The following is a 24972-nucleotide window of genomic DNA, read 5'->3' on the forward strand; positions in this document are numbered from 1 at the left end:
GGCAGCTGCCCAGCAAGCTATGAATTGCTGGCAGTTCAGCTGTCCCTTCCCCGACTGCCACGTGCTGCTCCTGCCCTTTGCCTTGGAGCTGCTCCCGGTAGCCTCATGCTTGCTGTGGGGGCAGAGGGGGGAGAAGGGAGGGGCTAATGTCAGGGTGTCCCCCTCTCCCCTGCTCCTGCCCCCACTTACTCCATCTCTATAGAGTAGGGGAGGGACACAACAGGGCTCAGGACGGAGGGAGCTTGCTGGCAGTAGCTGCTGTCTCAAGTTGCTGGTGTACTTAAAAAGGCAGTGTACGTAAGAGTGGGGTCAGTGTACTTAAAGGGGCAATGTGCATCGCTCTGTCTCTCACACACAGGGTGTGTGTCTCTGTCTGCCATGCTGTCTCCCCTCCCTCCATTTGTGCTGCCTTGTAGAGTGTGAGGCTACATTAACAACAATGTGTTAACCCTTGAGGGCTCAGCCGAGTGCTAGTTCATCATTTATCAGTAAGGCATTCCCTGGGAACTATTCCACCCTCCGACTTCAGTACCTCAATCAAGCTTCACAATCATCATTGCTGTGTACAGTATTAAATTGTTTGTTTAAAACTTATACTGTGTGTGTGTGTGTGTGTATATATATATATATATATATATATATATATATATATATGAGAGAGAGAGAGTCTTTTGTCTGGTGAAAAAAATTTCCCTGGAACCCCCCATTTACATTAATTCTTATGGGGAAATTGGATTCGCTTAAAGTCGCATTTTTCAGGAACATAACTACAACGTTAAGCGAGGAGTTACTGTACTTCTCGTGTCTTGCTTTCCACATTCCTGCTAATACATCCCAGAATGATGTTTGATTTTTTTGCAACAGTGTTACAGTAAACTCATATTTAGCTTGTGATCCACCATGACCCCAAGTCCCTTTCCTTACTACTTCTTCCTAGGCAGTCATTTCCAATTTTGTATGTGTGCAACTGATTGTTCTTTCCTAAGTAGAGTACTTTGCATTTGTCCTTATTGTATTTTGTCCTTATTGTATTTCATCCTATTTACATCAGATCATTTTTCCAGTTTGTCCAGATCATTTTGAATTTTAATCCTATCCTCCAAAGCACTTGATCCCCTCCCAGCTTGGTATCGTCTGCAAACTTTATAAATGTTCTCTCTATGGCATCTATGCCATTATCTAAATTGTTTATGAAGATATTGAACAGAACTGGATGAAGGCCAATTTCTGCAGGACCCCACTCAATATGCCCTTGCAGCTTGACTGTGAACCACTGATAACTCTGGGAACGGTTTTCCAATCATTTATGCATCCACCTTATAGTAGCTGCACACCTAGGCTATATTTCCCTACTATTGATCATAGTCAACTTAGCATAGGTTAATTGCAGCTGTCTTCTAAAATCTAGATCCTCAAAGGTATTCAGGTGCCTAACTCCATTGATTTCAATGGGAAATCAATGGAGCTAGGCACCTAAGTACCTTTGATGATTGAGGCTGAACTGATAAGGTCTCTAGTAAAGCCTTTCATTCTCATGCCAAGTTTCTGTTGAAATCAATGGAATTTCTCTGGAATGAGTAATGAGTAGGAATAAGGATTAGGCCCTAAATTAGATTTCTGGGCAATGATCATCATGTCATAAGAACGTCCAGACCAATGGTCCTTCTAGCTTAGTATCCTATCACTCCGGCAGTGGTCAGTGCCAGATGTTTCAGAGGGAACGAACAGAACAGGACAATTATAGAGTGATCCGACCCCTCTCATCCAGGCCCAGCTTCTGGCTGCCAGAAGTTTCAAGAAACCCAGAGCATGGGGTTGCATTCCTGACCACCTTGGTTAATAGCCAATGATGGACATAACCTCCATGAACTTATCTAATTCTTTTTTGAACCTACTTATACTTTTGGCCTTCACAGCATCCCCTGGCAACAAGTTCCACCTTGACCGTGCATTGTGTGAAGTAGTACTTCCTCATGTTTGTTTTAAACCTGCTATCTATTAATTTCATTGGTTGACCCCAGTTCTTGTGTTATGTGAAGGAATAAATAAAATGTGTGCAATGTACATTGTGACCGGAGTCCCAGGGAAGCCAACTGAAGTCACTCAGTTACGGTGAACTGCAAAGAATGGGGCAGACAATCCCCAAAGCTGGTGGATATTCCAATGCTTAGATTTATCAAGCTAGCACAAAACAGCTTCTATAATACCTCACTGGTTACCAGAAGCCAACAACACAGTTCCCTTAAAGCAAGCCAGCCTTAGGCCTCCATCCAGACAACCAAGTTGAATACGATTTTCAGTAATCCTCATCATATTTATCATATTAAAGAGTTCTACCAATCCCAAATGATTGGACACATTACCTCCCAGGTTAATGAATATTCCAGATCTTACACAAATACATGCTTACAGCCAATTCTTATTAACCAAACAAAAATGTATTAAAAAAGAAAAGAGAGAGTATTGGTTAAAAGATCAGTATACATACAGACCTGAGTACAATTCTTGAGATTCAGATTCATAGCAGAGATGGTGACCTTTGTAGTGGCAAAGAGTTCTTTCAGAATTAGTTCATAGGTTATAGACCAATGTTTATATTCAGGGTGGTCCAGTCAGGACTGGGATCTCAGCCTTGTGGTTTAAGCTTCTCCTGCATGAAGCCTCAAGCAGATCTGAAATAAAAAGGATCGAGACCTGTAGCAAGTTCGACACTCACCGGTGTGGTGCCTCCTGCTGGTTGTCTTGGGAATTAGCTCAACTCCAGCTCCAGAGCACCTCCTTCTGGCCGGTGTCTCTCCTGCCTTAGGCTCCATGTCCCTCCCAGACTCCGGTGCCACTTTCCTCAGGGTTTTGCCCCCAGGGGTACCCCCTTACTTTGGGTCTCCCCTCCCAGGGGAACCCCCAACCCTCTAAACCCACCTTGTCTCAGTGATTACTGCCAGTCATCATCTAGTCATCGTGCCCTTTCACTGGGGCAAACTGCAATCTGTAATGGCGACGCATCATTGGCAAAGGAGTAGGACCTGCTGCCTTTGCCTATCCCTGGGCTGCCCCTCTGCAGCCCCAGTACCTTTTGTAGGCCTTCAACAAGGCCTGCAACCTGGGGGTTTACCAGGCTGGAGCTCCCCAGCTCCCTTTGCCCTTCCCCAGCACTGACCCTCTTCAGGTACCTTGCTCCCAGGCACTTGCCACTCCAGGGCTAGAGTGAGCCTTTTTTGTCTCCTGGCCCCACAGCCCTTTTATCCAGGCCAGCTGTGGCCTGATTAAGCCAGCCACACCTGGGGCCAACTATCTCACCAGCCTCCCTCAGCTGCTCTTAATCCCTTTTACCTACAGGACCCAAAGCATCTTTATACAGTTTCAGGCCTTCTTGTGACAGCTCAGAGTCCTCCCGTGAACAATAGGCAATTATGGGGACTTTTGAAGTAGATCCATTTCCAAGCATGGCTGGTAATTATCTACACAGATTAACATAAGGCAATTGCCTATTTTTCCACCATTTGCAGATGATTTGCTATACATTTCAAAGAGAGATGAATACAGTGATATCCTATGTTTACAGTTCATTTAAATGTTAAGATGTCCTTTTGATCTCTGAATTAACAGAATACAGCATAGACAGGGACTGTTTGATTACATTGTTAAACTCTACCAATACATATGTAAACATACAAAAACACAAACATTATCTACCAATATGTCTTTAAGGGTTGAATTTGGGTCATCTATCTTGCAGGATGCTTAACCCTTTCTGGTCATGCGTCACACCCCCAACACGAGATTGGTCTGGAAGGGAGCTATTAGAGCTCCTGGATACACCTCAAGGCTCTCCAAACCTTGACAAGGCATCAGCCACAAGATTCTTTTTTCCTTTGATATGAATTGTGTCCATATCAAACTCTTGCAAGGCCAAACTCCAATGGAGTAAGCTAGAATTGCTTCCTTTTGCTTTGTGTAACCACACCAAGGGAGCATGATCACTGAACATGGTAAACTTCCTGTTATACAAATAGGGTTTGAGTTGCTTTACTGCCCACACAATTGCATAGAATTCTTTCTCTACAGTGTAGTATTGTTCAGTGGGTGTCAATTTTTTGCTTAGATATGCAATGGGGTGCCTTTTACTCTTTTCCCCATCTTGCATCAGCACAGCTCCCAACCCCACATTAGAAGCATCTGTGCACAAGACCATTTTCCCAAAATCAGGGCTGACTAATATAGGCTTCTTCACTAAGGTCTCTTATTTTTTGGAAGCCTTACTCACAGGCCTCGGTCCACTTTACCTCGTCCGGTTTTCCCTTTTGGGTAAGGTCTGTTATGGGGGCCACAATGTCGCTAAATCCATTTACAAACTTGCGATAATAGTTGACCAGCCCAATAAAGGATTGGACCTGCTTCTTTGTTTTAGGGGCAGGCCAGCCTTTTATGGCTTCTACTTTCAGGGGATCAGGGCGTACCAATTCACTTACCTGTGTCCCAGGTATGATACCTCTGCAGCTCCTAAGATGCACTTGGAGACCTTAACAGTTAGGCTGGCTTCCCTTAGCCTTTGTAACACAATTCCCATGTGGTATAGATGATCTTTCCAGGAACAGCTGAAAATAGCCAAGTCATCTATATAGGCTTTGGCAAAGGTCTGCAATCCATGGAAAAACCTCATTAATGAGTCTCATAAAGGTGGCACTGTAATTTTTTAATTCAAACAGTAGAACCTTGAACTCATACAGACCAGAATCCATCATAGCCTGCAATCTCTCCTTAAAGTGTGACCCGTACTACCCTACTAGATGTTCTTCAGTATTGCTTTCCCAGGAGTCACGGATCAAATTCAAGGGTCCCCTGACCTGTCTCCCATACAAGAGATCAAAGGAAGCAAACCATGTGGATTCTTGGGGCACGCTTCTATATGCAAACAGTAGATACGGAAGTAACACATCCCAGTCACCCTCATGCCTGGAAACATACATCCTAAGCACAGCTTTCAGAGAGCTATTAATTTCATTCATTCTTGTGTGATGTGAAGGAGTAAATAAAATTTGTGTGTGTGTGCACACAAATAAAACCTCAACGCCTTCTGCTACAAGTGCAAGGGGCATTTCTTTGACCTTGCCTTCTATAGTATAAATACATATCAACAGATATATTAAAATAAAAATAAAACCAGAAACACACCAAAAACACCCCAGCACAACAAGACACTCCACTGCACACACTTCTCTCCCTCAGGAGAGGATGCGAGAACAAGCACATGACAATGTCAATCACATTGCTCATGCACTATGGGAAGGCGCTCAGATAACTATGGTGGTGATCGTAGTATAAGAACCTATATGGAATAGAAAATAAACTTCTGCTGAATTGAATGAGTGTTGTGTGTATGTGCGTGTAACTGATACAATGAGCAGGCAGCTGACTATTTTTTCTGAGATCAGTGTAAATCTTGAATCATATAACTGTATTAGGACAGAGAGAAAAGCAAACCACGGAGAGAAATATTGATCAATAGCATTGATCAATCTATGGAATACTGTGTTATCCATATGCATATGACATAAACTGGTGGTCACAAAGAGTGATATTTGTCTGTCAAAAAAAAGTGACAATCTTTTTCACACATTAAGTAACCAAGGTGTTATGAGTTTGTTTTGTTTTGTTTTAAATAAACCACAGCATTTCGAATTTCCAGAAAGTGAAATGTCATCAAGCCAGCACTACTGGTTTTTCACGCTGGCCTGACCTACTGATGCGTACTCGTTCAACCCCCTCCATTAAAAATATCCCAGAACAGCCTTGCTATCGCTACTGGTATTGCAGGTAAAATAGAGTTTGAACAGGTATCATATACAGTACAAGTGGGTAGTGTTTTAATTCTGGCCTGTCTATTAAAAGCTCCGTAAGCAGATGAACCACCTTCCTTGGCCCTATTTAAATGTACCTAATTTAATTTTTTATGCAAAAGATGCTCCGTTCATATTTCTTCCTTAGAATGATGGTACAGTGGACTGTGGTTGTTTGGAGGAGAGGTATAGTGTTGCAGTGCTCATATAGGGCCAAATGGCAAATGCTGAAGTTCCTGCTTAGGGCCAGGTATTTAGGAGCATAAAGTTGCAGATAGGCATGTACTGGGATTTTCAAAAGCACCTAGGCCTCGAATTCCCATGGCACAAGACCAAAAAATAGGACTTTGGTGGGATTTCTGTTATACAGAGATCTTGTTCTGATTCTCTGCAGAGAGGTGAATTTTATCCTGTGTTCTTTGTGATATGATCTCTTTCTGGTAGGCTTGGGTACACAGTGTATCCCTGTCTCTCCATAGCAGAAATAAGTCAATTTATGCAATGATTGGAAGGCACTTTCTGACTCTCAGAAAATGTTAGGCTTGTATAAGAACAAAACATTTTTAAAAGTTTATTTCTAAATCTGAAGAAAGTTAGAGAATGAGCTTTTGACATTTCCACAAATGAGTCTTTAATGTGTGTATTACTTCTGGGAGATTCTGTGCCACTGTGCAGTACAGAATTTGGCAGAAATTAATGTTGTGCGCACAGAATTTCCTCCCCCCCAGGGGGGGGCAGGGGTGTGAGTCTCTGGACTGGGGGGCACGACTGGATTCTGGAGTGGAGGGACAGAGAAACAGGAACTGTGTTGTCGTAGGTGTTTCTTTTACTCTCTACTCCTGGGGAAATTTTTGTGTGTGTCTGCATTGTTACAGGCATACTTGCTGACGGGCATTTTGAAATAAATTACCAAAATAATTGAAACTGGCATGATTATATAGTGTTATTTTCACAAATAGAATTTGCAGAATTTTTAATATTGAGGATTTTTAATTTTTTGGCACAGAATTCCCCCAGGAGTAGTGTATGTAGAGGAACTGAACACACACATTGAATTTTCTGGTTCTTGGTTTTCATCTCTCAAGTCTTACCTTTGCTGCAGGTTTAAAAACCTTCTGGTTTCCTCTCCATGCACACCTACATGACTTCTATGAACACTAATAGGCTTATATGCATACATCAAGAGGAGAAGAGACCTTTCAGTCTGTTATGGAACATAGATAAGACAGATTTTCCAGTGCACTGGACTGTTTGCTGAAGTTATAGAATCTGTACGCATTGCTTATTAGAGATTGAGGTTTATCTATATTTGCACGTGAAAGACTCACTTCAGATCTGGTTAATGTCTAAAAGGTCATTCAGTTTCCATCGCCTGTGGTTAAGTTCAGTTACCTCTTGTACTTAAATGACAGCACCATCACATGATTTTGTAATATGCAGATAGAAGTATTTAATTTAATGAAGTGAGGCTAGTGAGGTACAGATAGAAAAACAGAGTTCTTATGATCTTATTCTGATACTTGACAATGTACTTGTTCAGTTCCTATCAATTCTCTTCAATGTTCCTTAAGTAAATGCTTAAGCAATGACGTACTTACTGTTCTTCATTAACATTTGTTTCCAGAACTGCTTAACCCAGGAAGGGGGCAGGAAGGTTTGTACTTTCCTTTTGTGTCAGTTGTTTTTTTTTCCTTTGTGCTTGTCCTTTTCTTCATTTTTTTTGCTTCAAGACTTCAATCTAAATTCCACTGAAGCAGAGTCTTTTTGGCGACTGCAGGAAGGTATCAGTCTAATAAATGGCAAGTTGTTAAACCTTGTGGAGACCTGAGAAATTTCTGATTTTTTTTTTAAATGGAAAAATAGGTCTGAGTCAGTTTCCACTCATTTGTATTGTTACCGGTCAGGAGGAACTTTATCCATGTCAGTTTTATGTTTTCTTCCACTCATTGTTAGAAATGTTAAACAGCACAGAGCCAAGAACCTATCCCTGTGGGACCTCACTAGAAACACACCCACTTGTGATGATGATTTCTTTCTTGAAACAACAAGCAATGAAATGACGATGGAGACGTCACCTAACGTCATGAACAAACTATCAGGAATTAAAGGACTGGGGGATAATTATTGCAAATCCTTAGACAGGTAACAAGTCTGCAGAAGTACCAGCCCTTGGGGGAAAGTGCATATATTGGTTTTGTTCAAGAGACCCAGCAAACAAAAAACGGAGACTAGTATGAAGTGGCCAGCCTGATATAGAGAGGGATCACTCTCATTGAATGACACAGAGGGACAGACCCTGCTGGAGGGGTCTCCGTATAAAAAATGGGTGACACCTAGTAAGACAGGCAAGCATGTAAGCTATTTATTGTTTTCAAGATATGTTCTCTCTGTAATGCTTTTGTTCTAAATTAATACCTTGCTGGATGAAGGCAGGCTGGTCACTGGTATCTCTGTCATAGTTCCTGGAAGAGAGCAGAGTGCCAGGTGCTGAACTAAACTCAAGCTTGCTAAGGTGATCGCAGTGAATTACAGGAGGAAATTGCAGCCTGAATCCCTGATCTCTGGAGGGAGCGGAACAGAGGTTCTCACCCTGAGAAAGGTGGTGGTAAAAGCCTGACACCTAAGTGGGGCGCCCTCCAAGAGGCCATGAAGGAGTTAGAAGTACAGTTACTTTGGTAACTATGACAAACCTCAGGCTGTGGTGTTTCTCAGATTTAACAACATACCTTAGCTGGTCCTGAATTTGGTCTTTGCCTTCATATCTGATTTCATCCCATGTGATTCCTTGACCGGAAGAGAGAAGGAAACTTCACCCAACAACTGGAACTTGACTCCTCACAGAGGTGAAATTCTGGCCCTGTGAAATCAATGGCAAAACTTCCATTGACTTCAGAGGGGCCAGAATTTCATGCCAGTCTTCCAACCTGACCTCTGACAGACCAGTGACTCAGCTTTTACAGGGCAAGTGCCACAGTGATGGCCAGAAGCCAATTACCGGACTACAAAAAAAGAGCATCTATTATTTTTCCCCTTTTCCTATCGTCTCTTGTCTGTAATGGGTTGGAAAAATAGATTTGACCAAGCTAACAGGTATGTGAGGAAGCTGACAATGTTTTGTTGTAACTCATTTCATAGACCAGCATTTTAAAATAAGTTTAAAATACCCAATTAGTTGTGAAAGTTACAATTTCACTTGAATGCTTAAGTTAATAAAATAAAAGGTTTTCCCACTGCACGTGGCTTTTAAAAACGTAAAGTCTCAAACCATAGGAAAAGACACCTATGTTTAGCTCTAGCATTGGGGTGTACAAATAACATCTAATTAACCCATGAACTAAGTGGCTGGAGAATAAGGTCCTTGTGGTCAATGACCTTCCCTGCAAACAAATATTTGGTTTTCTAAAGATAATGTTATATTCCGACTTAATTTGTAATGAAAGAGATGCCGGGGCTCAAGCAGTTAGGTGCTGAGGATCAAGTAATTTTTTTACATTTACAGCTGATGCAGCAAGTCCAGAGGTGCTGTGGCTATGAACTACCAAGCTCAGATGTGCCAACGCTCATCCCTGGCAAGACCTGGCACAAATTAAGCACTGGTTATACTATAATCTATGGACATAATTCCTCCCCGCGTCTAAGTACAGCAAAAACCCGTCCAATAAATTATCTAGTAAAGTGATTCTCAATTTACGAACCACTGGCTCTCTGTTGTTTGAAGAGCCCTTTTAGCTGGTCCCTAGAGGAAATGTTTTGAGAACCAAGCAGTGGAATACTAGGGTTTGAGCAGTGGAAATTGGTCCATGAATGGATATCTCCTACAGAGTAATATGCAGAATGTGTTTAAGTACATTGTTGAATCAAGGCCTGGGACAGTTGGAGAGCCATTGATCCAGTCCTCCTCCTTGATGGTATAAGATAATTTTCTGAATGCTATTCTCTAGTACTTTGTTGTAGTCCAGTTCTAAATGACCCAACAGTGAGACTACAAAGACTGTTCCTGTTATTTACTTGCAATAAGCTTTCTGTGGAGAGAAACAGAAAAGAAGGCTACACTCAGAGAACACAGTTATGCAGAATAAAAGATATACAGACAAAGCTACAATACCTGCACACCTATAACCGGGGCAAGATAACAGAGAGGCTGTTACAGGACTTGATTAACAAAGAATTAAAGCAGGGGTAACATAATTCATGCCATTCCATACAGGTTTATGGAAAATAAATCCCGTCAAACTAACCTGATGAGATTACAAGTTGGGTTGATAAAGTGAATAGCGTTGATGTAATATACTTAGACTTCTGCAAGACATTTTATTTGGTACTTCACAAACATTTTGATTTAAAAACTGGAACAATACAAAATTAACCTGGCTCACTTTAAACAGATTAAAAACTGGCTAGAGTCCCAAAATGTAACTCTAAATGGGGAATCATCATCAAGTGGGTGTGTTTCTAGTGAGGTCCCACAGGGATGGGTTCTTGACTCTGTGCTGTTTAACATTTCTAACAATGAGTGGAAGAAAACATAAAACTGACATGGATAAAGTTTGTAGCTGACACAGTGCGCAGGAATTTAAATTTTACTGCTTTTGCGGGGGGTGGGGGGAAGGGGACACATTAAACACACACATATTATACACATTAAACCATATCAACACATGCACATACATCATATGCAAATAAATAAATTGCAGTATATTCACCATTTCAACGAATTGTACCTTTAATTCACCTTGCATTCAGGCTCCTTAACCTTGTGCGGGGAACATGTGCAAGCCCAGTAGGCACACATGCATCCATAACCTCACATTATGGGGATACATGTATGACCTCACTAAGTTTGCGCACTGCATGTTAGGAGGAAATACCATAGTAGAAAAGGGGGTGGGGGAGCAGAGAGTTCCTCCAGGCCCAGAGCCCAGATGGGGGACCCAGAACGATCTCCTCCTGCACTGGGACCCCAGTGGGGGACATAGAAATCCTCCAGCCCTGGCGAGGGGCGCAGAACCCCTGCCCCTGGGCTGTGGCAGGAACAGCAAGAGAGCCTCTCCCCCAAGGCTGCACCAGAGAGAGCAGAACTTCTCCAGCCCCAGAGCTGCTGGGGGGAGAGTGCCCTCTAGAGGATTTCCACTCTGTCCACTGCAGTCCTGGGGTGGGAGGAGTTCTACGTTCCCCACCGATTATTGGGGGCCCAGTGCCCCTTCTTGCCCCCCCCTTGCACACACCTTTGTTGACACAAAAATTGGGGAGTGGTAAATAATGAAGACGACAGATCATTGAGACAGAGCGCTCTGGATCACTTGGTAAGCTGGGCACAAGCAAACAATATGCATTATAATATGACCGAAAGTAAAGGTATACTTCTAGGAACAAAGAATGCAGTCCATACTTGCAAGATCGGGGGACTCTATTCTGGGAAACAGTGACTTTGAAAAAGATTTGAGGGTCATGGTGAACATGAGCGCCCAGTTTGACACTTGTGGCCAAAAAGGCCTAATGCAATCCTTGGGTGCATAAACAGGGGAATCTTGAGTAGGAGCAGAGAGGTTATTTTACCTCTATTTTTGGTATTGGTGTGACCACGGCTGGAATATTATGTCCTGTTCTGGTGTCCACTATTCAGGAAGGATGTTGGTAAATTGAAGAGGGTTTAGAGAAGAGATATGAAAATAATTAAAGGCTTAGAAGACATGCCTTGTTGTGACTCAGAGAGCTCAATCTATTTAGTTTAACAAAGAGAAGGTTAAGGGGTGACTTGGTCACAGTCTAGGAATATCTACATAGGGAATAAATATTTGATAGTGGGCTCTTCAATCTAGCAGACAAAGATACATCAAGATCCAATGGTTGGAAATAGAAACTAGACAAATTCAGATTGGAAATATAGTGCAATTTTTTTTTAACAGTGAGAGAAGTTAATCATTGGAACAATTTATCAAAGGTTGTGGTGAATTCTCCATGGCAACAATTTTAAAATCAAGATTGGATTTTTTTTTTAAAATGCTTTAGTTCATGCACTGATTATTTTGGGGAAGTTCTATGGCTTTTGTTATACTAGGATATCAGACTAGATGATCACAATGGTCCTTGCTGGCCTTGGAACTTATGAACTGGAGCTACATGGTCATCTAATCTTATGCCTAGGTCACAAAAGCAGCCACTTAAACAATCTACATGAGATTTTAATGTCTGAGAATTTCTCAGCCAATTGTTCACAAGTAGTAAAAAAAAAGTGCATGACCCAGGAATCAATGAGGCTGACAATGGACAAAATGAGGTACAATAAGATCTTTTAAAACTCTTTTAAATCAGGCTGAACTACTCAGAAGAGTTTCCAAACAGCCAGTGCTGGGGAAAAGCAGTGACTGCTTTAGTAATGAGATGGGCAGGCCCACTAATGCTTCCAAGGAAATTCCAAACACAAGGGGGAATAGGTTTCAGAGTAGCAGCCGTGTTAGTCTGTATCCGCAAAACAAACAGGAGTACTTGTGGCACCTTAGAGACTAACAAATTTATTTGAGCATAAGCTTTCGTGGGCTACAGCCCACTTCTTCGGATGCATGTAGTGGAAAATACAGTAGGTAGATATATATATACACACAGAGAACATGAAACAATTGGTGTTACCATACACACTATAAGGGAGAGTGATCAGTTAAGGTGAGCTTTTATCAGCAGGAGAGAAAAAGAACTGTTTATAGTGGTAATGAAAATGGCCCATTTCCAGCCACTGACAAGGAGATATGAGGAACTGGTGGGAGTGGGGGAGAATAAGCATGGGGAAACAGTTTTACTTTGTGTAATGGCCCATCCACTCCCGGTCTTTATTCAAGCCTAATTTAATGGTGTCCAATTTGCAAATTAATTCCAATTCAGCAGTCTCTCGTTGGAGTCTGTTTTTGAAGTTTTTTGGTGTAATATTGCGACTTTTAGGTCTGTAATCAAGTGGCCAGGGGATTTGAAGTGTTCTCCAACTGGTTTTTGAATGTTATAAGGGGGAATAGTTTGCTTCCCTTGGGCTTTACCTAGGTAAATGATAATGTTAGTCTTCTGCTACACATCATCATTCTCTCAGAAGGTGTCACATCACAGAGGAAACTGCCCACTGTCTGACACCCAGAGGTGTCAAGCTAACATCTTTGCCTTTATAATACAAAGACTTTTCTTTTGATGCAAAATATTCACTTATGAACATATTGAGGAAATGAGAAGTGTTTCGGCATCATCAGGTAACTTTCCATCTGTGAAAATAGGTGTTTTCCATATGTGCCTCTCTTTCACCCTGTCTTTGTTCAAGTTATAGCTTGAGCAGATAAGAGCTCTCCAGAAGGAACATACATTTCACAGAGTAACAATTTCTCAGCTTGTTCATATGTAATCAGAGGGTGTAACATAATTGATATGGTCAGCTATAACTTTTTCAGCTAGTAAATACTGACATTTTAATAACTGAAAAATGCAACCTATGGGTTAATAGAGGTACAATGTCTGAGTAAATCTGGAGTATCTCCAGCAATAATGTCACCTGCTGAATGTGATAGCAGTAATTACTCTACTATCAGAAACAGAGCATTAATTAAAAACATTTGTTTATTTTGCCACCTTAGGGCAAAGGAGGAAAAGACTCAATTAATCTAGGTCCTTGATGTTCAGCACTGACTAAAAAATGGGAAAAGAAAGGATCTATTTTCTTAGGTTTTAATATAGTGCTTTCTGCTGTGGTATTATTATTAATTAATTATTACTATTATTATTTATATCTAATTGCTAAACCTGCAGCAGATGTAGATAGCCATTAATTATCTATCATCTCTATCAAATAAGGTACCTTTTCTTAACCAGACCCTAAATACACATGAAGAAGAATTATCTAACATTTAAGCACAACTTAAACTTATTTTAAGCTTCTAAGTTTGAGATCTATTTTCCAGCTGTAATACCCCAATGATTATAAAAATTAAATGCCACACATTTCCAAACACATTACTTCTTTTATGATACTAGTAACAATTTTTCACTTATGTTTATAGTAAAATTCACTTGCTGGTTTTGATGCAGTAGCCCAGTGATGGAGTGTGTGAGTTGTGCACTCTCATTTGTTTTAAAACAGCTGGAAGAAGAAAAAATTTCCCATGGAAACAATTCTAGTGATCTTAATATTTTCATTTGATTGGAGTTACTCTAGGGATGAATTTGGCCTAGTGTTATGACTGTGGAAACACTGACAGGTTTCAGAGTAGCAGTCGTGTTAGTCTGTATCCGCAAAAAGAACAGGAGTACTTGTGGCACCTTAGAGACTAACAAATTTATTTGAGCATAAGCTTTCGTGGGCTACATCCCACTTCTTCGGATGCATAGACTGGAACATATAGTGAGGAGATATATATACAGATATAGAGAACATGAAATGGGCCATCTTGATTATTACTACACAAGTTTTTTTTCTCCTGCTGATAATTACTCATCTTAATTAATTAGCCTCTTAGAGTTGGTAGAGCAACTCCCACCTTTTCATGTTCTCTGTATGTGTATATATATATCCTTACTATATGTTCCATTCTATGCATCCGATAAAGTGGGCTGTAGCCCATGAAAGCTTATGCTCAAATAAATTTGTTAGTCTCTAAGGTGCCACAAGTACTCCTGTTCTTTTTATGGAAACACTGTACCTATGTAGTTATTAGCATATGAAGATGTTATGGTGGGTTTTTTAATGATGATTGTATAAGCCTGATTATAGTGGTTTCAACATTGTTTTTATGCTCTGGTTTGAAAACAGATGTTCTCAAACAGATTAAACTAAAATGTCAAATACAATGTTACTCCTTTTTGACTTGAGTGGCTAGTCAAAGTTCAGGGCCCTACTCCAGGTGGGAGTAAAAATTGATGATGGAGTCTGGTATTTTCTATGATGAGTCTTGTTTATTTACAAGGAATGTACAAAGTCCTGCTTTTCTGTATGCAGAAGGAACCAAAGGCAAAAGGCAAGTTTAGCTTGCATTGCATTTTGACATATCCATGTGCACTAGTTTTATAACATAATCATTGCACAATTATCACAGACAGTCATAAATTTTACTCACCATTTTGTCTTCTATGTGTTTTCTTGGCAACGAGGGCACACTGCTGACTCATATCCAGCTTCTCATCCACCATATACCCCAGGTCCTTTCCTGCAGAATTGCTGCTTAGCCAGTTGGTCCCCAGCCTGTAGCAGTGCATGGGATTCTTTCTTCCTAAGTGCAGGGCTCTGCACTTGTCCTTGTTGAACCTCATCAGATTTCTTTTGACCCAATCCTCCAATTTGTCTAGGTCACTTTGGAACCTATCCCTACTTTCCAGCATATCTACCTCTCCCCCCAGCTTAGTGTCATCTGCAAACTTGCTGAGGATGCAATTAATCCCATCATCCAGATCATTACTAAAGATGTTGAACAAAACTGGCCCCAGGACCAACCCCTGGGGCACTCCGCTTGATACCAACTAGACATTGAGCCATTGATCACTACATTGTTATTTAATTTAATTCAATTTTTTCATAACCAGATTCTTTTATACCATATAATTATGGAAGAAGGATTTTTTTTTCCTACCAAAATTCTGCCTGCCTCTCTTTTTGAAGAGCTACTGTGATAACTAGAGTTCCTAGTACTACTAAGGGATCAGCTGATCAGGAATTTCCTTGCCTTGTAATCCTGTAATAAGCTCTCCACTACATTTACAACCCCCCAAAAGGGTTTGCTTCAGGTTTGATTCTAAAAATAGGTGATTGTAACTGTGGTAATGGGAGGGGAATCTTTAATCTATCTGAGCCAACTCCCACTAAAACACTTCCGCCATCACTATTAAATGTATTACAAGCTCAAAGATATATCATGATTGGAGATGGCCTCAAGCTGTGGTGTTTGGAACCAGATTCAGTCTGACTCTAATGAGGTGTACACACTGCCAAGCCACTTAGTGCGCAGAAACTGCACAGTTGTAACGCTTTAAAAAAACCACCCCAACGAGAGGCGTACAGCTTTCTGCACTGGGGCTACAGCACTGAAGTTTCAGTGCAGACACCATGGCGATTACAGCGCTGTGATTGGCCTCTGGGAGGTGTCCCACTGTTCTCACCTCTCTGGTCATCGGTTTGAACTCTACTGCCCTGCCCTCAAGTGACCAACCATCATCCCCACCCCGTAAATTCCTTTGCAAATTTGAAAGTCCCCTTCCTGTTTGCTCGGTGATACGTGCAGTGGTCTCAGCGCATCTTTCCAGGTGGCCATGCCTGCTCCACGCACCAGGCGATCCCCCGCTTGGAGCAATGCCGAGCTGCTGGACCTTATCAGCATTTGGGGAGAGGAGGCTGTGCAGTCCCAGCTGCGCTCCCACGGTAGGAATTATACCTACGGACAGATTTCTCGATGCATGATAGAAAGGGGCCATGACTGGGACACATTACAATGTAGGGTAAAAGTGAAGGAGCTGCGGAATGCCTACCACAAGGCGCGGGAGGCAAACCACTGCTCCAGTGTTGCGCCCTTGAGCTGCCGGTTCTACAAACAGCTGGATGCGATACTCGGTGGTGACCAACCTCCATTGCGAAGGCCCCTGTGAATACTTCGTTCGCTTGCATGCCAGTCAAGAGTGGACCGAGCCAAGAGGAGGAAATCCTGGATGAAGATGTGGAGGGGGAGGGGGACCCAGAGGCAGAGATGCACGCAGCCAGGAGCTCTTTTCTACCCTGGAGGAACCTAGCCAGTCACAGCAGTTGGATCCTGGCAAAGCACAAACAGGAGAGGAGGCCCCTGGTAAGTGGATCTGATTTTGGGAATTGCTGAACTGAGTTGTTGGGGGCAGGAGGGTTGCAAAGAGGAGGGTTGTCTCCCACCGCATGCCTAGTCTGAGCAGCGGGACAGGCTATTGACTGACCCCCTCACTTCATGGGAATCTCCCTCAGAGATCTCCAGGAAACTCTCGTGGAGATACTGGGCAATCTGCTGTTGCAGGTTCTTCAGCAGAGCTGCTTTGTCTCTTGGCCCATTAATGGTAATTTTCCTGCGCCACTGTGCCATCACGGGGGCGTGGGGGAGGGAGGGACCATTGCTGCACACAGACGAGCCGCATAGGGCCAGGGCGGAAACCGCAGACTTGGAGCAGACCCTCCCTTGATTCCCTGCTCACCCTCAGCAGCGAGATAGCTTCCATTATAATCACATCCTGTGGAAAGCATGGGGACAGGAATGATTATTAGGCCCCCCTACAGTGCTGGCTCTCCCCAAGAGCCACGTGCCCAGTGTATAGCAGGGTCCGGGAAGACTGATTTACCTGCCCCTGCGACTACTCACAATTTTGGAGGTCTTGTGGCTCATGTGTGCTTGCCTGGGGTCAGCCAGTTAGTGACAGGTGTGGGAGTACTGGCTGTGTTTTAAAGCACTGAATCACTGTTGTCTGTGTTGCAAACAATATTGCTTCTGTAAAATGTTGCATTTAAACTCCACAGAGATGATCTTGGGAGCCTAGCCTCCCCCTTTGTTATAGGCAGCAGAATGGCTGCATAGAATTAGAAAGCGGCCAAGAAGAACTAAGGAGAACTTTCTTTGTGAGGTTATGATGCACTCTGTCGCAAAGAAACAGGAATTGAAGGAGTGGTGAGACAGCGAGAAGAGGGACCGAAAGAACGCGGCACACCAGAAAGAAGCCAGGGAGTGGCTCTTAAACGTTATGGAACGCCAAGCAGACATGGTCCAGGCAATACTAGCTCTTCAAACCGAGCAGCTCTGCGCCCGCCCTCCCCTGCAGCCGCTGTCGCAAAACTCTTTCCCGTGTGCCCCACGGACACCGCCAACACAATCTTATCAACCTCCTGGCTCCACTCGCTACCCGCAGCATTCCACTCCTCCCTCCTCACAGTCCATCCAGCACTGTGGACTCCCACTACCCACTGCACTTAACACCCATCCCTCTGCAGTTGGACCCTGCTGAAGTACACTACCCGCTGCACTGTACTCCAAAGGAGAAAGTTGGATATGATCGCTGGACATACACAAATCTTTAGCCGTCCTAGGACCCCTCCTCCTCTGGACCTTCCCTTCCCCCATCCCCCTCCCTGCTGATGTATTTTTTCATTTGACTTTCTCCTTCAGCTGTTGTCTTTTAATAAAAGAATTGTGTTGGTTTGAAAGCAATCTTTATTCTATTAAGTGAAAGCAAAAAGAGCACTGCAAAACAACATACAATTATGTTCAACCCCCTTATTGCAGCATGTGCACCAATCACTTCCTAGCATTTCAGCTTCAAATTGCTACCTCAAGGCGTCCCTGATCCTTATGGCTCCACTCTGTGCCCCTCTAATAGCCCTGTTCTCTGCCTCATAGGCACCGACTCCATGGGTGCTCCGGTGCTGGAGCACCCACAGGGAAAAATTAGCAGGTGCTCTGTACCCACTGGCAGCCAAGCTCCCCCCCCTCCTTCTCCACCCCGTGAGCACACTGTGTCCTCGCTCCTCCTCCTCCCTCCCAGCGCTTCCAGCCCCCCACCGCCTAACAGCTGTTTGGTGGCACTTAGGGCTTTCCAGGAGGAAGGGGGAGGAGCGGTGACGTAGTGCGCTCAGGGGAAGGGGTGGAGAAGAGGCAGGGACTTGGGGAAGAGGGTGGAATGGGGGCAGAAAGAGGGCGGGGCTGAAAAAGAGGAAGTCGGCACCTACCCTCTGTCTGTTCAAACTCAGCCTCCAGGCGCTGAACCTCTGTGGTCCAGCCTTGAGTGAAGCTTTCACCCTTCCCTTCACAAATATTATGGAGCATACAGCACGTGGCTATAAGCATAGGAATATTGTCATCAGCCAGGTCCAGCTCTCCATACAGGCATTGCCAGTGGGCTTTTAAACGGCCAAATGCACACTCAACAGTCATTCTGCACTTGCTCAGCCTGTTGTTGAACCACTCCTTGCTGCTGTCAAGTTGCCCCGTGTATGGCTTCATAAGCCATGGCATTAAGGGGTAGGCGGGGTCTCCCAGGCTCACAATGGGCATTTCGACTTCTCCTACAGCGATATTCTGGTCCAGGAAGAAAGTTCCTGCTTGCAGCTTATTGAACAGGCCAGTGTTCCGAAAGATGCGTGCGTAATGCACCTTTCTGGACCAGCCTGTGTTAATGTCCATGAAATGCCCACGGTGATCCACAAGCTCTTGAAGAACCATTGAGAAATACCCCTTGCGATGAATGTACTCGGTGGGTAGGTGGTCTGGTGCCAGAATTGGAATGTGCGTGCCATCTATCGCCCCTCTGCAGTTAGGGAAGCCCATTTGTGCAAAGCCATCTACAATGTCACGCACATTGCCTGGTCTTTCGGAGCAGGATGTGATTAAAGGTCCTGCACACTTTCATCAACACAAGTCCAATGGTCAACTTTCCCACTCCACACTGGTTAGCAACTGATCGGTAGCAGTCTAGAGTGGCCAGCTTCCACAGTGAAATTGCCACACGCTTCTCCAAAGACAAGGCAGCTTTCATGCTCGTGTCCTTGAGCCATAGGGCTCATCACACAGTCCCATGAATGTGGCTTTCCTCATCCGAAAGTTCTGCAGTCACGGCTCGTCATCCCAGACGTACATGACGATGTGATTCCATCACTCAGTGTTTGTTTCCCGAGTCCAAAAGCGGCGTTCCACTGTGGTCAGCACCTCCATGAATGCCACAAGCAATCTCATGTCGTAGCTAGTCCGCGTGATGAGATCAATGTCGCACTCCTCTTGCCTTTGTAGTTTAAGGAATAACTCCACTGCCACAAACCGTTGAAAGATGGCGTCAAATGCAGATGGAAGCACAGGGATTGCTGGGATGCGAAGCAATGCATCACAGGGCATTGGGACAGGACCCAGGATGCCGCGCAACCCCATCCACCTTCCCACAAGTCTTAGCGGCAGAAGAGAAAGAGGTGCTCTGTGGGATAGCTGCCCAGAGTGCACCGCTCCGAATATCACTGCAAGTGCGCAAATGTGAACACACAACCCACAGTGTGAACACACAACAGCGGTTTCCCTTCAGTGCTCTCTGAGAGGCACTGTAACTGCTGGTGCTGTAACTTTGTCAGTGTAGAAGTCCCCTAAACCAAAGAATAGTCAAATTCAGTGATCTGCTTCAGCTCATTATGCAGCTAGGCCTATGCCATGAAGTTTGAATAAATATTCATATCCAAAATTCATCAAAGTTTGGAAGTGATTGGAGCTGTGGTTCTGATTCTGGAAAATCCTACTTAATGATATAGATTGCTTCAAACGCAACAATGAAACAACTTATTAGGATACAACTTGCCAAGGACACTGCTTTTAAATAATGTTAAAATGAATTTAGAGAACAAAGAATTCTTCAGTTATGGATGAACATTCTATTCTCAGTTACACTGCTGTGAGCCGGGTATAATTCTATTGTCATCAGAGTAGTATGTGTAGAATGTGGTCTATGATCTCCTACAAACAACCTGCCTTTTTTAATGCTCCTCTTCACAGTGCTTTAGCCTCATTGTTCACTGCTCTCGCAGCCTGCCCCACCACATCACAGATCTCAAGGCAAGATAGGAAACCAGTTGCTCTTCTCTTTACCCAGAGGCAATCTTCTCATTTGGCCTGAAGAGTGTAGCCACTCTTTCCACTTCCTTTCTTGCTCAATATCAGCTGGTTGGTTTTAATCAATATTTTCATGAAACTATAAAGAACAAAGTGTACCTAATGTAGTACAGGGGCTAAACTGTCAACCAGAGAAGAGGGGAATACTACCTAATCTAATTAAAGCTAATGACATTTCTAAAGTGCCTGTCACTACACTATTATCTAAACACTCTCCCTCTTCTGCTGCAGAGAGTCCATAAAGGAGACACATTCATTTTGTCGGTTTCCAGAACCAAAGAAGAGAAAAGGACACAGTAGTTGTGTATGGGATTTTCAGGAGCTGAAGCCACACAGTGAAGTAGTGGCTGGTGGGTCTAAACAACATGATCAGGGTCTAACTGATCACCATATTTGGTGGTTGGGAAGGAATTTCCCTCCACGTCAGCTTGGCAGAGAGAGAGAGAGTGTGTGTGAGTTTCGCCTGCCTCTGCAGCATGGATTTGGGTCACTTGCTGGTTTAAACTAGAGTAAATGGTGGATTCTCTGTAACTTGACTTCTTTAAATCATGATTTGAGGGCTTCAGTAACTCAGCCAGAGGTTAGGGGCCTATTACAGGAGTGGGTAGGCCTGAGATGTGCATCAGACTAGATGATCATGATGCGCCCTTCTGGTCTTAAAGTCTATGAGTTTCATAGCAGATAAACACAACAGCTCACACTGCTCTTCCTTGTTTTCAAGGCCTTCCATTGCTCAGTCCTACTTTAATATCTTGGACCTCACTTCCTGACATGCCAATGATGCCAAATTTTAGGCGTGCTCTTATTTCCTGTCCCATTCCAGCCTCATGCCTTTGTACATGCTGTGTCACCTGTGCGGAGTTTAAAACCACCAAACAACACTAATTTAAGGGAGCCCTGAAGATGTGCCTGTAGGTTAGTGAGTAACCAAAGACCAAATCCAGAACCCACTGAACTCAATGACAGTCTTTCCAACTCCCTTGGTGAGCTTATCAATGTAACCTTTGGTTTTTTCTCCCTTCCCCCATTTTTTGTTTGTTTATGATTAAGGCCTTGTCTACCTTGGGGTTTTTTGCACTCATATAGCCACACTGATGTAGTGCAAACCCCTAACAGAGAGACACTTCTCCAATGTAAAAAGTGCCTTGCACTTGGGCAGTTTACCCACTTTCCAGTTCTTCATAGAACACTCTCAGCCTATGCAGTGACAATTCAGGCTCCCCACTGTGCCCCAGGGACGTGACTCACCCATCCCTCACTGTTTTTATTTATTCTGTAGCGTCTCTACTGAGGTGACCAAAAAGGGGTGCCAATGATAATAGGGGACTTAGACCACTATTTTTTTTTTTTTGCACAAGTCACAGAATAGCCATTGATAAACACCACCTTTTAGGTTGGCATTGACCCCCATGGCACGCAGATGAGAATCTTATTCCTTTTATGACTCATGTCCGCTTCCTCAGGAAACCTCAGTTCTCAGTAATAGTGTATGTGTGAGATTTGCAGTGAAACTGTTAGCTTGCTGCACAGTCTTCTATTGATTGCAGAAATACATGCAGGGGCATTTGTCTATTCTTTGCAAAACCAAACTGGTACATGTTCACTGAACGAAGATTCAGGTTGAAGTAGAGCCCTGCAAATCTGGGGGTCTGCACTTTATATCCATGGACCATTCTTGCGAATAAAAGCTCGGATACAGATACAAATTTTGTATCCATGCAGGGCTCTGGAGCTGTAGCACAGACTCGCCAAAGCAGGTGGAGGGACCCAGGCTCCCCCCAACCCAGCTCTGGCTCTGACTCCAGCCATAGGGGGCGGGCCTCAGAGTTGCAGTCTGGCCATAATAAGATCTGGGCGGGCAGCTGTGGGAAGCCACGGTGGATCCTTCACCTGCCTGGGGCGGAGGGCCCTGAGCAGTCCCTGGCCCATGTACTTGCCACTCAGACCTCCCGCCCAGGGCAGGTGGAGGGTCCCTGCCATGGTTCTCACAGCTGCTCGCCCAGCTCTTACCGTGCCTGGGCTGAGGCTTCAAGGCACTGCCCCTCCACCCCCATCAGAGCCGGGTCGGGGAGAGCCGCGCGGGCAGCTGTTGGGAGCCGGCACAGAGTCGCGGACCCTCTACCTGCCCTCGACTAAGTGGGGAGCCTGGGGGGCGGGGATATGGCTGGGGGCTGCTCTCAACCCTCCATACCCCTGCGGGCAGGTGGAGGGTCCACCGCGGCTCTCCACAGCTGCCCAGGCTCCCCGGCTGAGCTCCATGCGGGGGAAGGGGGGGATGAGGAGGAAGAAGAGGGGAAGGGGAAAGAGGCCGCCCCTGTGAAAAGTGGACGGGCGAGCCCCCTCCCACCCCGGCACCACTGGTCAGTGCTGTGCGGTGACCTGTGGTGCTATTTAGAGCCCTACAAATCCGTGGATATCTGCGGATATCCACGTCCGTGGATGCGGATATCTGCAAACAACTTTTGCAGATCGGATACAGATACACATTTTTTGTGTCTGCGCTGGGCTCTAGTCTGAAGTCCATTTTACAAATAGTAACTCACATGCAGCCACCGCCCTGCTGGGCTGCCTGTGTGAAATGTACATAAACAAATGAAACCTTACCAGGCCAAATTCAGAGCTGACGTTAGTGGGTCCAACTTTTACTGAAGTCAGTTGAGTAGCACCCACTTGCTCCAGGCCCCTGTGTTTAAAACTATCATTTGTAGATACTCCAAAGTCCCACTAAACAACTCTGCTCTGCTACAAAGCCAAGGAAATAATTATTGCCACATCCTACCTGCCAACAAAGTCCATTGGAGCATGGAGCCAGAATACAGTGGAGTCAGCCATATCCGTTAAATTGGTTTATGGTGGATTTTTAAAGTTTTTAACACTTAATTTACTTGTTAATTTATTTCTCATCCTGCTTAGTGGGGACATTCAGCACATATTGGTGAAGTAAAATAGATTTGAAGTTTTTTACTTTGCAATTTACTTTTCACAGGAAATTGCTAAGATGCTTAATGAATTTCTTAAGTATTTAAAGACTGTCCCCGTCCCCCGCCCTCACTGTTATTAGCCAAGGGCACAGATGGGTACATAGTGTCATATCTGCTTCTTTGTTGTATGGTTCTCATTGACATTTTCCCTGCCGACATAAAGGATGATGTAGCCTCACATAAGTAGTTAGAATCTGATACTAAAATGGTTATGGTATGGAAAACCATCCTTGGGTTTCACCTCCACTACCCCCCTGCAGAGAGCAGAAAGGGGATGGGGAACTTAGCAGTCTCTGTAGTTCAGTGGAAAAACAGATTGTGTGGTCATAACAATTGATGATTTTGTTTCCATTTCTTTCCTCCAAGTACATCCAAATTAGGGTGGTCAGTAGCAATGGGAGACTTTTGTTTCTTCAGATTTAGGACTCAGCTGAAAACCACAGGTTTAGGTTTAGAAGAGGGCTATAAAAGCTTTTCGCCTTCAAATGCCATTTGGCTCATGCAAATTGTTGATTGTGGGCTGCTGCATTAGTTTAACTTTTATTCCCCAGTAGTGCTGGGAGCAAGGAAAGAATTACCTTCTCTTGTTTGCATTAAACAGACTTTGTATATAGGCCTGGTCCACACACAATGATGCATCTGTTTAACTAAAGGTGTGTTTTTAAGGTGATGTAGTGTTTAACTAAACTCTTTGTGGACACACTTAAATTGATTGAAACCTGACTTATAGCAGGTTTAGCATACACTGGAAAACGTACCGGCCCAAACTAAATAGATAAAAGCAGTTTAATTGTGTCCAACACAGAGGTTTGCAGCAGTTTTAATAAAATCAGTTTTTAAACCAACTAAAACTGATTCGATTTGTGTGTAGACAAGGCCTTAGTCTTCATCACTGCTACTCTGACAGCACCTTATCCCTGTTTCAGTCACATTATCAGCCATAAAAGCAATACCATTGCACCTAGCATTGGGTGGTCTATCGCAGTGTTTCTGAATGACTGGTCCACGGACCAGTGCCGGTGCCGATCCCTGAGATCTCCCTGACACACTTTAGTAAGGCAGCAAGCCTGGCCCTGGTATCAAAAAGGTTGAGAAACACCGTTCTATAGTACCAATCACCTCTGCCAATGCACCCAGACTCCACAGAAGAAGGAAAATCTGCTTCACACCTTCCTTCCACAAATGCCATGGGAGAAAGGCCCCCCCAGTGCGCAAGTAGCTTTGGGTGAGGGGAGGGAGAATCCACCTCCCCATGGAGGGTAAAAGATTTTTCAAAATTAGGAAAAATAATTTAAATGTGAGCCAAGGAGTATTGAAATCTGCAGTACTTAATTGCTGTGGCTAGTGCACCAACCCCCAGCGACAGCATCCTGTGGGTCCCATGACATCATAGCTGCCTTACTGTTTAATAAGGTTTTAACCTATGTGCAGAGAAGTGCTTTGAATCTAAAATTAAACCTTTTGAAACGTGCTTCTGGATACACCCTGCTCAGGAGGAAAGAGGCCAAAATGGCTGAAATCAAATCCTCATAGGTTCTCTTGAAG

General features: G+C 43.9%; 1 protein-coding gene across 1 annotated transcript in view; it reads right to left on the minus strand.

Annotated features, from left to right (window-relative positions):
* Positions 1-2498: 2498 nt before the first annotated feature.
* The window catches only part of LOC128838319 (uncharacterized), a 34137-nt gene continuing 11663 nt past the window's right edge, over positions 2499-24972 (minus strand). Inside the window, exon 5 of the mRNA XM_054030400.1 lies at positions 2499-2672. Coding sequence (XP_053886375.1) covers positions 2640-2672 — 33 coding nt within the window. The 3' untranslated portion in view covers positions 2499-2639. The remainder of the gene's footprint in view (positions 2673-24972) is intronic.

Source organism: Malaclemys terrapin, chromosome 5 (genome assembly GCF_027887155.1).
Source record: "Malaclemys terrapin pileata isolate rMalTer1 chromosome 5, rMalTer1.hap1, whole genome shotgun sequence".
In the NCBI taxonomy this organism is placed as follows: Eukaryota; Metazoa; Chordata; order Testudines; family Emydidae; genus Malaclemys; species Malaclemys terrapin.